Source organism: Lissotriton vulgaris, unplaced genomic scaffold, assembly GCF_964263255.1.
Source record: "Lissotriton vulgaris unplaced genomic scaffold, aLisVul1.2 SCAFFOLD_1193, whole genome shotgun sequence".
Classification (NCBI taxonomy): domain Eukaryota; kingdom Metazoa; phylum Chordata; class Amphibia; order Caudata; family Salamandridae; genus Lissotriton; species Lissotriton vulgaris.
The window spans coordinates 610,743-624,994 of record NW_028249262.1 but is presented as its reverse complement, the minus strand read 5'-3'; the positions used below and the strand labels follow the sequence as shown (position 1 = coordinate 624,994).

General features: G+C 50.4%; 1 protein-coding gene across 2 annotated transcripts in view; it reads right to left on the bottom strand.

The window, feature by feature from the left end:
- The window catches only part of LOC147663639 (uncharacterized), an 86,920-nt gene that overhangs the window by 26,441 nt on the left and 46,227 nt on the right, over positions 1-14,252 (bottom strand). For both annotated transcript variants that reach the window (XM_086950314.1, XM_086950315.1), the window contains one exon: positions 10,802-10,930. In XM_086950314.1, coding sequence (XP_086806440.1) covers positions 10,802-10,930 — 129 coding nt within the window. The remainder of the gene's footprint in view (positions 1-10,801; positions 10,931-14,252) is intronic.

The window sequence follows — 14,252 nt, the reverse complement described above, 5'->3', positions numbered from 1 at the left end:
CATCACTCAAACTTTTATATAAATTGAATGACGGTATGCATTTTAAATATATGCAAATTCAGGATTTTTTAGCCCGGAAAATTAAAATTAATGAGGTTCGCTATTCAGATACTTTAAAATGTTTGTATTCGGACCGGACTAAATCACTTATAAGCGAAAGCTATGGCTATTTAAATCAAGGCAAGATGGATGATTGTGGAAAGATAGCATCTAAATGGTCAAATAGATTGAAATTAAACATCACTTCTAGTCAGATATCTGCCTCTCTATGCCAAATTAATCACATGGTTCAGTCCTCTAATGTAAGATTACAACTTTACAGAACCATTTGTCAATTATACTACACTCCTCAAAGAATTTCCAGTTGGTCAATAAATGATCGATATAACGAACGTACGAAGTGCTCTAAATGTGATCTGGAAGCTGCTGATATAGAACATATGCTTTTCTCTTGCCCTGCACTATCCGTTGCGGGGTCTTTCCCGTTAGGTGTAGTAAGCCGTAATAGGCGGAGATATTTCGGGCAGGTGATTTCTCTAAATTCAGTGGCTAACAAAGTGTGGAACGGCTGCCAAAATTCATCAAACTGGTCTATATCTCCAGCGAGGGTAAGGGACAACTTCTCCATTCCCAGCACGTGCCACATTCTATGCAACCAAAACAGGTGATGGACCGAATGTGGATCAATGTCACACACTCACCCCAGTCCGAAGATCTGGGCCCAAATCCATCGTTTTTTTGCACTCCACACCACCCTGGGTTAGACAATGGCGATATGCAAATCAGCTCTGACCCTGTGCCCCATGGGAACAGTCCAGTCCGAACTACAAAAGCCATGTCCTTCCCAGAACGGAATCAAGCATCCGAGGACCGGACCGGTTTCGAGGTAACACCTCTCATCAGCCCGGCTAGCTTGACTCCAGTGGTGTGGAGTGCCTGGGACCCACGTCTGGGCATCCCCAGCGCACTCAGGGCGGAATTTGCAAACAAAACAGGTGATGGACCGAATGTGGATCAATGTCACACACTCACCCCAGTCCGAAGATCTGGGCCCAAATCCATTGTTTTTTTGCACTCCACACCACCCTGGGTTAGACAATGGCGATATGCAAATCAGCTCTGACCCTGTGCCCCATGGGAACAGTCCAGTCCGAACTACAAAAGCCATGTCCTTCCCAGAACGGAATCAAGCATCCGAGGACCGGACCGGTTTCGAGGTAACACCTCTCATCAGCCCGGCTAGCTTGACTCCAGTGGTGTGGAGTGCCTGGGACCCACGTCTGGGCATCCCCAGCGCACTCAGGGCGGAATTTGCAAACAAAACAGGTGATGGACCGAATGTGGATCAATGTCACACACTCACCCCAGTCCGAAGATCTGGGCCCAAATCCATCGTTTTTTTGCACTCCACACCACCCTGGGTTAGACAATGGCGATATGCAAATCAGCTCTGACCCTGTGCCCCATGGGAACAGTCCAGTCCGAACTACAAAAGCCATGTCCTTCCCAGAACGGAATCAAGCATCCGAGGACCGGACCGTTTCGAGGTAACACCTCTCATCAGCCCGGCTAGCTTGACTCCAGTGGTGTGGAGTGCCTGGGACCCACGTCTGGGCATCCCCAGCGCACTCAGGGCGGAATTTGCAAACAAAACAGGTGATGGACCGAATGTGGATCAATGTCACACACTCACCCCAGTCCGAAGATCTGGGCCCAAATCCATCGTTTTTTTGCACTCCACACCACCCTGGGTTAGACAATGGCGATATGCAAATCAGCTCTGACCCTGTGCCCCATGGGAACAGTCCAGTCCGAACTACAAAAGCCATGTCCTTCCCAGACATTCTATGCAACCACCCCGTAAGGGAAGGGACAGTAGTAGTGCGCCAATGTATAAGGATGTTCTGCACTGCTGAGCCCAGGGTTATAGCGATCTGCCGTCCCCTATGTGAGCGCACGGGGTACATTAGACGGTTGGGTAGGCCCAGTAGAACATAGGCAGGATAGCGAGGTAGTTCAGTCTGAAAGTGAGTGTCAATGTCATCCAGCACGTGTTTCCAGTAGGAGTGTAAAAGTGGGCAGTCCCATAAAATGTGTGCTAGTGTACATATGTGCCCGCATTCCCGCCAACAAGTGTTGGGTCTGCTGCGGTCCATCTCCTGTATCCGTTCTGGGGTATAGTACCAGTAGGTAGATACCTTGGTAAGTGTCTCCGTGAGTCCCGTGTGGTATGCTGAGTGTCGGGCTCTATATGAGATTTGATCCCACTCCTTACAGCTTAGTGTCCTACCCAGTTCCCGTTCCCAGCGTTCCCTGCCTGGATTATGAAGGTGTGTGGGTGGAGGTTGTAAGAATTTGTAAAGATCGGATATCAACTTGGTGTCCGAAGTGCGGGACATAAGCCACTGTTCATAGGGAAGGAGTTTCCTGTCCGCTGTTTCTCGCACTTGTGGGTGTAATGCCCAATGGCGGACCTGCATGTAGCGCAGCCGTTCCGTCTCTGGCATTGAATATTCTTGTTTGAAGAGTGAGAAGGGAATGACGCCATCCGGACCGTATATATGGTAAAGAACACGACACCCCGCCGGTCGCCAGTGTGTAAAAGCCCCCTGTTCTAGCCCCAGGGTGAAATCCGGGTTACCGACCAGGGGAGTAAGTGGAGAAGGAAAAGTGGTGAGCTCGTGTGCAGTGCTGGTGGCGTCCCAAGCCTTCAAGGGTACCCTTGTAAAAAAAGAAGCATACAAGTTGGCTGGCCTGTGGGCCTTGCGTAGAAAGGGTATTTCCTGGAGTGGGCGCCCAGCCACCGCCTGATCCTGAAAGAGCCAGTGCTTGTCCGACTCCCATTTGCTCCACTCAACTAGATAGCGTAGTTGTGCCACCAGAAAATATTTGCGCAGGTCTGGTATCCCCAACCCACCGGCCTCTGGAGCCAACGTAGACAGTGTCCTCTTCAATCTGGGTTTCCGGCCCTGCCAGATAAAGCGAGAGAGGTCTGCCTGCGTTTGCTGAATCCAGCCCGCTGGCGGTGATAGTGGCAGTGCTCGAAATAGGTAGAGAATTTGGGGGAGGACGGTCATCTTGACTGCAGCAATTCTGCCCAACCAAGAAAGGGTGCCACGCCGCCAACGTCTCAGCTCCTCCTGTATTTTCCTGTTGAGTGCGGTATAGTTGGCCGTCACCACGGCCGGCAAGGTGGGCGCTAGCGGGATCCCCAGGTATGGTGCGAGGTCGGACGACCACTGCAAGGGGAAGAGGTCATGTAGGAACGTTGTGGTAGCAGGAGCGAGGGATAGGGCCAGAGCCACAGACTTATCTAAGTTCATTTTGAATCCTGCAACCCTTGTGAATGCGTCTATCTCCGTTATGCATGCCGGTAGTGCCATTCGTGGGTTCTCTAGGGACAGTATGACATCGTCCGCATAGAGACTGATGGTGTGGGCGAAGCCGCCAAATTTCACCCCTGTTGCCGCTGGTGTCTGGCGGATCCGCTGGGCAATGGGCTCCATATACAGGGCAAAAAGGAGGGGCGACAACGGGCACCCCTGTCTAGTGCCCCTTTCAATGGGGAAGCTCTGGGAATTGCAACCGTTCACTCGTACCACTGCCGTAGGAAATTTGTAACAGTTAAAAATGAGCGAACAGAATTTTTCCCCTAGAACGCCTTTCGCCAGGACGGCCAGTGTACTCAGTCAAACGCCTTCTCGGCATCGACTGCTAGCAGCAGCCTCTCTCCGGGGAGTCGGGAAGCTTTTTCAATGAGATAGACAATCCTTTTGGTGTTGTCCACCGTCTGTCGCCCGGGGATAAACCCCGCTTGGTCCGGGTTAATCAGGCCCAGCAGATGGGGGGCCAATCGGGCTGCTAGGATCCCGGTATATAACTTAAGATCCACATTCAGGAGCGAAATTGGCCTATAAGAACTGCACTTGGTCCTATCCTTCCCCGGCTTGGGGATGACCGTAAGAGAAGCTCGCAAAAGGTCAGGTGGGATTGCACCCGGTTCCGAGAAGGAGTTGAAGAGGCGAGTGAGAATCGGTGCCAGCGTCACACAGAACGTTTTATAAAAGAGGGCCGTATAGCCATCCGGGCCTGGGGCCTTCCCATGCTTGAGTTTAGCAATGGCGGAAATTACTTCCTCAATGCCGATGTCCCTTTCTAGGTGTTCCGCTTGGGAGGGGTCTAAAGAGGGGAGAGTGACCGAGTCTAAGTAGTCGTCTGCCAGTTGGTTGTCCACTGTGTCACCTGTATAAAGGGCTGTATAGAGGTTGCGGAAGGCTTCCGCTATTCGGGTGTCCTCAGTGATCGGGGCTCCATCGGGCCTAGTGAGCTCCTTCACCAGGTGCCGCTGTTGCGCAGCTCGGAGTCCATTCGCCAGTAGACCGCCGCATCGGTCCCCACCGGTATAGTAGGCATGCCGCAGCCTCAGTGCTGCATATTCGGCCCGGTCCATGTCTAGGGCAGTCAGGAGTTTCCTCGCCACTTTAAGTTGCTTCCAGATTCTGGGGGCACCCGTACGTTGATGCATCTGCTCGAGTTCAAGAACTCGTTGGGTGAGTTCGTCTCTTTTGCATTGCCTTTCGTTATTCTCCGCAGAGGAGAGGGCTATGAATTCCCCTCGGAGGACTGCCTTCAGGGCTGCCCATTGAGTCGCCAAGGAGGTGTCATCATTGGCATTGTGCGATATGTAGTCACGGATAGTGTCTAGAATTCGCGTCACTACTGCTTTCTTATGCAACAAAGTGTCTCGAAGACGACAGACTCTGGGGGGACATGTTATGGCAGTAGTTGGATCGTGGCGGACACTGGCGCATGGTCCGACAGGGAGATTACTCCAATCTCCATCGTGGTAGCTAAGGCGCACACCGGACCTGTGACCAGGAGATGGTCCAGCCTAGCGTACGTTTTATGTGCATTGGAGTAGTACGAATACTTCCTATCTCGGGGTGTGTACGGCGCCAGAGGTCATGAAGGTCTAGTTCCGCCATTCGATCCTCACACCCAGGTGTGAATGTCCCCGCTTGGGGTGTACGCTGAGCAGACCTATATAATGCTGTGTCAAAAACCATATTAAAGTCCCCCCGATTACAATATGTCTATCTGGTGTATCCGCTATGTCAGTCAGGGCAGAGTGGAAGAAGCGTTCCTGATTCTCATTAGGGCTGTATAGGGACCCAACCGTAAACGTGAGGCCTCCTATCCTAACCCGGTAAGCTAGTAGCCTCCCCCTTTGTTCCGCGCACTTGTGGAGAACCTCCCCCTTAAAATGTTGTGCAAGTAGAATCGCCACCCCTGCAGTCTTATTGTGTCCTGAGGAAAAGAATTTGGTTGGGAACTTGTGGGAGCAGAGTCTGTGGCAGTCGTGCGGTAACAGATGTGTTTCTTGCAACAAGCAGATGTCTGCCTGAGTGTTTTCTAAGTGGGACAGGATCGCGTGCCGTTTGACTGGGTTATTTAGACCCCTAACATTAAGGGTCAGAATCTTAAAAGTTGTAGGAGGCATGTGTAACAGTGGAGACCAAAACTCTGTTTCCCCATTGTAGTGGTAAACTGTATGGATATCCTGGTGGTAGGTGGTGTGGATTAGTATCCCAAAGACCTAAAACCTGTAGATAGCACTGGACGACCCACCCTGAAACCCCCTCCAACCTTCCCTCTCCCCCAACCCCCTCCCCAACTCAATCAACCCTCCCATCCCAACCCCCTCCACCCCCTCCAACCCCGGCCCCCCACCCTCACCCCATCTTGAGAACCCCAAAGGCAAACCAGAGTCTCGGGCCTGTCGGAACTAAGTTCAGGTCCGTAGAATGTCATTGTGTGGGGAAACATGGCAGCGGCAACCATTCCGGCTCCCCGGCCCCCTCCCCCCAGCAAAGCAAGGCATGTGGGGCCTCCCCCAAAGTGTGGCCTCTTAGGGAGAAGCTGCAGTGTCTTTGACCACTTCCTGTACGGCTGCTGCTTGTTGTTGGGCTATCATTTCTGGGTCAGGCTTGAGGTGCGCCCTCGGCTGGCGGAGCCACCGGACTCGCTGCCAACCGTCGCGGGAGCGCTGCGTGGGCCCATCCTGCGATCTGCGTGGGGAGGCCTCCCCGGACCCTCCGTATTCCGGCAGGTCGATCTGTAATAGAGCGCACGTGTCACTAAGAGAGCGAAGTTGATGCAAAGTCCCCTGCCACTTAAAGATGATACAAAATGGGTATCCGCAAGAGTATGGCACCCCCTTGTCGCGTAGGAATGTCGTGACCACTCTGAAGGTGCGCCTCTTCTGTAGCGTGATGGCTGATAAGTCTTGATGCATGGCGATGGAATCGCCCCGGAACTGCAAAGATTGCTTCTGGCGGGCTATTTGTAGGATCCGCTCCTTTAGGGGGAAGTCTGGGAGGTATGCCAGGATGTCCGGTGGGGCCGATGTACGTCTTCTCAGGCCCACTCTGTGCGCACGGTCAATGCGGATGGTGCACTCAGGGGGTTCACCCAGTATGTCTCTGAAGAGGTCCTGCAGATAGCAGGCGATGCTGTTCCCCTCCGCTTTTTTTTTTTTTTTTTTGAAAACCTTTATTGCGCAAAGTCATAAAACAAATACGGGCCTACAACCATCCGGCCGGCCTCGACAACGTTTGGAGCACAGCAGCAATCAATACGGCACCTCAGTAGTTGTACAAACGAGTTACAATCGACTTGAGTTACACTGGAGAGGTACATACTACCGGGGAGCAGGAGACGTGAAGGTTTATTTTAAAAGTATTTTATGAAGAATAATAACTGTAGTGACTAGAAAGGATCAAGGACCAAACATACCAACCAGACCTAAAGTGAGCAACTCGTAGCACAGAGATACAGCAAGCATGGAGACAACATCAAAATGGCGCCACCAAAACAGTACAGAAGGATTGACAATCGCAGAGTTCGTAGTGCGCCAAGTGCTACCCACCCCCTTATAACTAACGCCATTGACCCAAGGAAAAAAGGGAAAGTAAAAGAATACAGAAAGAAGAAAAATAAGGCCCATAGAAACCAAAACGGACAAAATAATATCCCCCCCCACCTACCCCCCACCCTACACGCATGCAGAGGCTACGGCCTACCCCCCCCTAGCAGTGTGTCTGTCGCCCCAAAAGAGAACCCGAAATAAAGAAGAAAGAAAAGAAAAGAAAAGGAAAACACGTATTACCGGAGGAGGGCCAACCATGTACACCCGAAACAGTCCCAAGACGAATATCGGCCACCTCACCCCCGACCCCTAATCAATTCCCAGCCAACGTCCAGTCGCCCCATCTATCCATAGCAGTCTTGGTAATGCAAGCAACAGCAATTAGGAAGGGGAAAAGCAGAATCAACCTTGTCCCTTACGATCCAACGTGCCAGTGAGGTACAGAAGCGAAGGAGCCACACGGAACAGGAGAAGCCGCCAGGGCGACCTCGGTGAGTCAAAACACCGTCCACCAACATACATCCGACTCAGGGCAGTGCGATCCATTAAGGTACAGTACAGGCCAGCACAAAGCAGCAGTCCTCCGAAGGCAGTCAATCCAAGTAGAAGCAGCATACCCAGAAGAAGAGTACCAGCAATGCCAAGAAATTCCGGTGCAGGTAGCAAACATGGCGTCCAAGAGCGGTCCCCAAGCAACAGGACAGGTGAAGGACCCGCATTGTTCTCCATTACCGTGACCGGCGGTGTCACGGTGACGATCGGCTCCATCTCCCTCAGCGCCTCACCGCATCTCAGAAGAGGCAGGCAGCAACATTTGAGCCCAGGGTGTGGCGAAGCACCTCGCACGCAAATGCCAGTTCGGCCAGTCGGGGAAAGCGGAGGCAGAAGGTCGTCCAATCGGCCCTCCAGGTCCCGGGAAGTGCAAACCAAGGCATCCCGCAAACCGGTCAAAGCCCTCATTACATCGCCGATATTCAGGGGCGCCTCGGGAGCGGATGGGTCTGCAGTCCCCAGCACACAGGGCTCGCCAGCTTGTGGCAGCCCTCGATTCCGCGCACCGGCATCATCTCCCAACAGCCGGTTATCAACTCGGCTCCCCGACATACACAGCCAGGGCACGGGAACCAGGGCAGCCCCCTCCATTGTAGCGTCACGTGCAGTGGTAGCTCCGAGTCGGTCGTAGCAGGCGCCCACAGAACAGATCAGCTCAGCAAGCTCAAGCGCTAGCCACTCCGCCCAAAATGGCCCCCTCCGACTCCGCTTGAGGACAAGGAAAGCCGCGGGACAATCAAAGGAGAGGGATACAATTGTAGCAGTCACGACAATAAAGCCGTGAAAGCGTGCAAGTCCCGAAAGAGATTGTTGCACTGTAGCCGAAGGTCACGGATTCCTGCCTCGTCTCGCCAGCCGCCTCGCCCTGCCCCCAATGGCCGCTGTTGTTGTTGTCCGGCTGGGCACGATCGAGAACAAAGGACCGATCCCCTCCTTCAAGCACCGGCAGGCGATCAGGGCGTCCCGTCACTCCCAGTGCAGGGAAATCATCAAGAAGCACATCCCTGGAATCAGCTTCGCCTCCCGGTCCCGATGCCGCATATCAGTCACAGGATAGCACACAGGAGAAGAGGCGGCCCAGGAGGGAAGCAGACGGATCGGCGGAGCCGAGGGCTCAGGCGGCCATCACGGTTGCTGGCTAGGCTCCTCCCCCTCCCCTTCGCTTTTGATGGCACACCCCAGACCCGTATGTTGTTCCTCCGGGAACGGTTCTCGAGGTCCTCAGCATGAGCCTGCAGGTCCACCTGTTGCTCCTGAAGGCGGATAACTTCCTGCTGCAGGTGAGCCAACTCTTCACTGCGGGGATGGTCAGCCTCTTCCACTGCAGCCACTCGCTCCCCCAGGCCGTCTCTTCGAAGATCCTTCTGTTCCCCGGCTAGATCTTGTTTCAGTGCTTGAAAATCTTCCCTTAGGGTGTTAAAAAGGGATTCCAGAAAGGTCTTTGTAATGGGCGCCTCTCCCTCCTCCTTCTGCTGCCCAGTGGCGTCTGCCGAGGGTGATGGGGGTGTCTGGGTTTTCCCCCCTTTTGTAACGTTCTTGTTGAGCATGTCTGTTATCGAGCGATTGCCCTTACGTCCCGGATTAGCCATGCTGCCGTCGAGTTAGGGACCCCAAAGGCCACGGGACCCCGCGTCACCAAAGGGACCGCCGGGCCTCCCCCACGATGCGGATCCCTCTCCCACAGCGTCTTAGTCAGTCCACAACAGGGTGGCTGGCTCTTCCTAGAAATCGGCAGGCACCTCCTCTAGGTCCTCGCCTCCGGGTGCAGGGCTAACGCAGCGCGCCGATCAATGGTATTGCTCAGGTCCCCTCTGTTCGCCAGCGTGATTCAGAGCACTCTCCACGGGACTGGGTCGATGCGTACAAGGGAAAGGCAAGGGTCTCAGCAAGTTCTCCTGCTCCACAACAACCGGGTCTTTGGGGGCAGGGCGCGCAGGTGTCTAAGGGCTCACAAGGGAAGTCTCGTTGATGGCTGTGGTGGTTTAGGACCCACCTCCATTGACGTTGCTCCAGGCCCCCGGTCGGGGTCTGGATTTCAAGTATCCCCTGGGCAGCCAGCACAGGCCCCTCCACTCACAGCTGTGACCCCTGCTGTCCCCTGGGGTCCGATCACTGGGCCCGTGCGGGAATTGCGACCCCAACGGGCGTAGGGGTAGGCCCAAAGCCGGGAGCTAAATTTTTGCGGCGTCCCGCTCCTCACCTCCTTCTTCTGCTGGATGCTTCCACTATGGTCTCATCTGGGCGTCTGGTTCCTATGCCACTGCGGACTGGTCGCTCATGCCTGTACTCCGCGGTAGCCTGCACCCAAAGGGGGCTGCGGGCAGCAGGGCGGCTCGCGCGGCCGGGCCAGTCCCGGGATCAGCGTCGCACTCCGAGGCCAATGACACCCGTAAGGTCGGGCCGCCGCCAGTCACTGGGTCCGGCTGGCTCTCACGCCCCAGGGCCCAGCCTCCGACGTCGAGTCTCGATCTCCGCCTCGGAGCTTCCCGCGCCTCTTCTCCGCACTCCGGTCGGGGGCAGGACAGCGCTCCTACACTCCGGATAGCCTCAGACCTCCGCCGCCATGACAGCCGTTACCCGCCAGGCGCATCACGGAGGCTCTGTAACTGTTTCCAGCGATCACCCTCTCCGCTGCGAGTTGAACCAGCGCGCCTCGCCGGTACACCAGGGTCGGCAATGCGGGAATCGGCTAGTTCAGGGGGGTATAATACTACAAAAGAGGAGAATACAAGGACTGGGCCGGGGAGCCGACAGAAAGATGTCCGATTAGATCGCCATATTGGCCACGCCCCCCATAGAAGGCGTTTTAAATAAGAAACAAATTATATTCCTGACTCTTTCAGCTCATTTGATCTTACTTGATCTACAGGATGTAAATAGTATACATAAAGATTTGAACTCTATTTTATTTGCCTGTGCAAGATTAATAATAGCTAGGTCGTGGATCTCTTCAGAACCTCCACATGTTATTGAGTGGTGGGCTTTAGTCAACGAAATGTATACAATGGAACTAGCACTAGCAAGGCTAAGGGGGCCTGGCTCACTGAGAAAAAGGGAGACAATTTGGGGAAAGTTTATCTGATTTGCTAAATATTACTTTAAAAGACGGATGAGACCATTTTAATTTACAGTTATCTTATATGTTTATTACTTATTTCTGAAGTTACTTTTGTCTTAATGAATTCCTCTGTAATATTAATTTGTGGTAAAATCTTTTTGTTTTAATGTTATGTTTTGAACCATAATGTACTTGCTTTATTATCCTCTTGCAATAATAATAAAAATATTTTTAAAAAAAAAAGGGAATATAGTAGGTCTAACCTCTGGTACAATTCCTGCTTGGGGAAACAGATGTTCCTCGCCTTTTCTCCATGTCCTGGTTGAGTGTGAAGCACATCTCTTCATTTTCATTAGCCTTTAATGTGTACACTGTGGTGGCAATAAGAGGACCTATAAAGAAAAAGAAAACAGAGTTTTATCTTCTCTCCCCAATCCTTGCGTCACATGTTGGGTGGCAAATTGAAAACTCACCACAGTTAATTTGGTGAAGTAGCAGAAACATGGGAGCCTGATCCACAAAGGTTCAATAAGTTTACACGTTTCGGTATTCACAAACTGCACGTATGTAGTAATATACACTTTTGAAAAAAATTACATTCTTGTAGTAGGTCCAGCACCACACATGGCCAACCACTGGTACTGCAACACCCTCCCACAGAATATAGTGGAGGTAGGGACTTAGGATAAAACCCCATAGGAAATAAAGTTAAGTTAAATTCAATTATTTTAAACAGTTAAAATATAAATAAACATAGATTTATGCAACAAAATATATGAAAATAGTGCCAAGTTATTATTATGTTAATAACAATTATTATTGCATTATTATTAAATTAAAGTTACTGCTATTAAATATTCTAGTTTAATAAAAAAAATGTACTTTTTAAAATATTGTCAATATCACGGTAGAGTGAAACAACGAAGAATAGAATGAATACAGATATAGAACTAGTGAACGCACCTTCTAAAATACGACATTTGTAAACTAAGGAAATGCAGCAAGCCTTATCCAGATAAAGCGAGATAGTGAAATGCACATGAAGTCAGCACCCCTGCGATCATACTAAGGGGCAATGAAAGAGCAAGGTGATGAGAAGTGATCAAGGCCACAAAAAGGGAAAGGCTGTCATGCGTCGCTTCCCAATTTAAAATATGTAAACAATAAGACCACAGTATTAATAAATTATTTTCCGTTCACCAATCCCAGTGTGAGGAGTAATACTTCACATGTTTCAGAAGCTGTATCTCCAAATAAAGTCCTGACATCCCTGCTTCACGTTTCAGAAGCTGTATCTCCAAATAAAGTCCTGACATCCCAGCTTCACATGTTTCAGAAGCTGTATCTTCAAATAAAGTCCTGACATCCCAGCTTCACATGTTTCAGAAGCTGTATCTCCGAATAAAGTCCTGACATCCCTGCTTCACGTTTCAGAAGCTGTATCTCCAAATAAAGTCCTGACATCCCTGCTTCACATGTTTCAGAAGCTGTATCTCCAAATAAAGTCCTGACATCCCTGCTTCACGTTTCAGAAGCTGTATCTCTAAATAAAGCCCTGACATCCCTGCTTCACTTTTCAGAAGCTGTATCTCCAAATAAAGTCCTGACATCCCAGCTTCACATGTTTCAGAAGCTGTATCTTCAAACAAAGACCTGACATCCTTGTTTCATATGTTTCAGAAGCTGTATCTCTAAATAAAGTCCCGACATCCCAGCTTCACATGTTTCAGAAGCTGTATCTCTAAATAAAGTCCCGACATCCCAGCTTCACATGTTTCAGAAGCTGTATCTCCAAATAAAGTCCTGACATCCCTGCTTCACGTTTCGGAAGCTGTATCTCCCAATAAAGTCCTGACATCCCTGCTTCACGTTTCAGAAGCTGTATCTCTAAATAAAGTCCTGACATCCCAGCTTCACATGTTTCAGAAGCTGTATCTCTAAATAAAGTCCTGACATCCCAGCTTCACATGTTTCAGAAGCTGTATCTCCCAATAAAGTCCTGACATCCCTGCTTCACGTTTCAGAAGCTGTATCTCTAAATAAAGTCCTGACATCCCAGCTTCACATGTTTCAGAAGCTGTATCTCTAAATAAAGTCCTGACATCCCAGCTTCACATGTTTCAGAAGCTGTATCTCCCAATAAAGTCCTGACATCCCTGCTTCACGTTTCAGAAGCTGTATCTCCAAATAAAGTCCTGACATCCCTGCTTCACGTTTCAGAAGCTGTATCTCTAAATAAAGTCCCGACATCCCTGCTCCACATGTTTCAGAAGCTGTATCTCCAAATAAAGTCCTGACATCCCTGCTTCACGTTTCAGAAGCTGTATCTCCAAATAAAGTCCCGACATCCCTGCTCCACATGTTTCAGAAGCTGTATCTCTAAATAAAGTCCTGACATCCCTACTGCACATGTTTCAGAAGCTGTATCTCTAAATAAAGTCCTGACATCCCTGCTGCACATATTTCAGAAGCTGTATCTCTAAATAAAGTCCTGACATATACCTGCTTCACAGGTTTCTGGTAAAAGTTCCCGATCACCTGTTTTTTCAACATGTGATCAGCGACAGCCTTTCCATTTCCACCATTCTAATCTCCTCCTTCGGCTAGGAAGGCTGGCCCTTTCCACTCCTCAAACTGCAGCATGGGCTCATTTCTTTTTCCACAATGGGATTCTGCTCTGGGCAGGATTCTACAAGGGATGCTTCAAGATGTTTGTGGTTCTTCATACCCAGCAGCATTCCTGGACCACAATATCTGTCTCGTAAGGTCAAAGTAATTCCACTCAATCTCATTGGACTTTCCAATCAGATTTGCCTGAATATGGAACTCATTCTAACTGGACCCATAGCCCTCAATCTGACTGGTTAAATCGCCTTGTGCCTTCAGGGTGTATCTACTAACCAGACTGATCGCTGTCTGTGGCCAATTAGAATGGCTCTGACCTCCTTCAAAGCCAAATAGATTGGTTGAATACTCTGTCTGAGAAAGGTTACCATGGTTCTAAAATCTATAAAATAATGCCGACTGGGATATTCCCAGTGCGGAAAAATTATTAATCAAAACTAAGAATGTTGGTTATGGCGACAGTTTTGCAGAAGAGGCAAATAGCAATATATCTGGTGTATCTCAATGCCCCGTTGGTGGGCCGCTGTTTGACGGAATTGATGCAATGGGTATTGGCAGATAAACAACGTATGAAGGCTCCACGGAATGCTTGCAAAGTAGCAGAGGACCTAGGTGAGTGGGCAGAAATACTGACTGAATGGATACACCCCACCGAATAATTGGGCTCCATGAAGCCAATGGTTGAGGTGGGTACCCTATACCCTATTGATAATAAATCTGTGTTGGGGTAGTGCTAGAGGATCTCATGTGGTTTGACGCCCAGTGATGACCTTGGACTACCATTATTTTGTTATTTCATCCTAGCTTGGATGTACGACAGTCATGCATATGCCTGCTTCTCTTAAAAGTTTAGTTCTTGTAATCTTGCTGTTTTTCACTGGGAGCTGTCACGGAGTAGACAGCCTTGCCAAGAATAGAACGTGTGGGTTGTGCATTTGAAAGCATGAAAGGGAGAGTTGCGGAATGTACTTTTTGGTCTCGAAGTGCAGTGTTGTGGGCAGTGATGCACACATGTGCTCGGTGTTGTACTTTGAGAGATGAAGTGTGTGAATCTATAAGCAGTTGTGCACAATTGTGCATTGGGTTGTG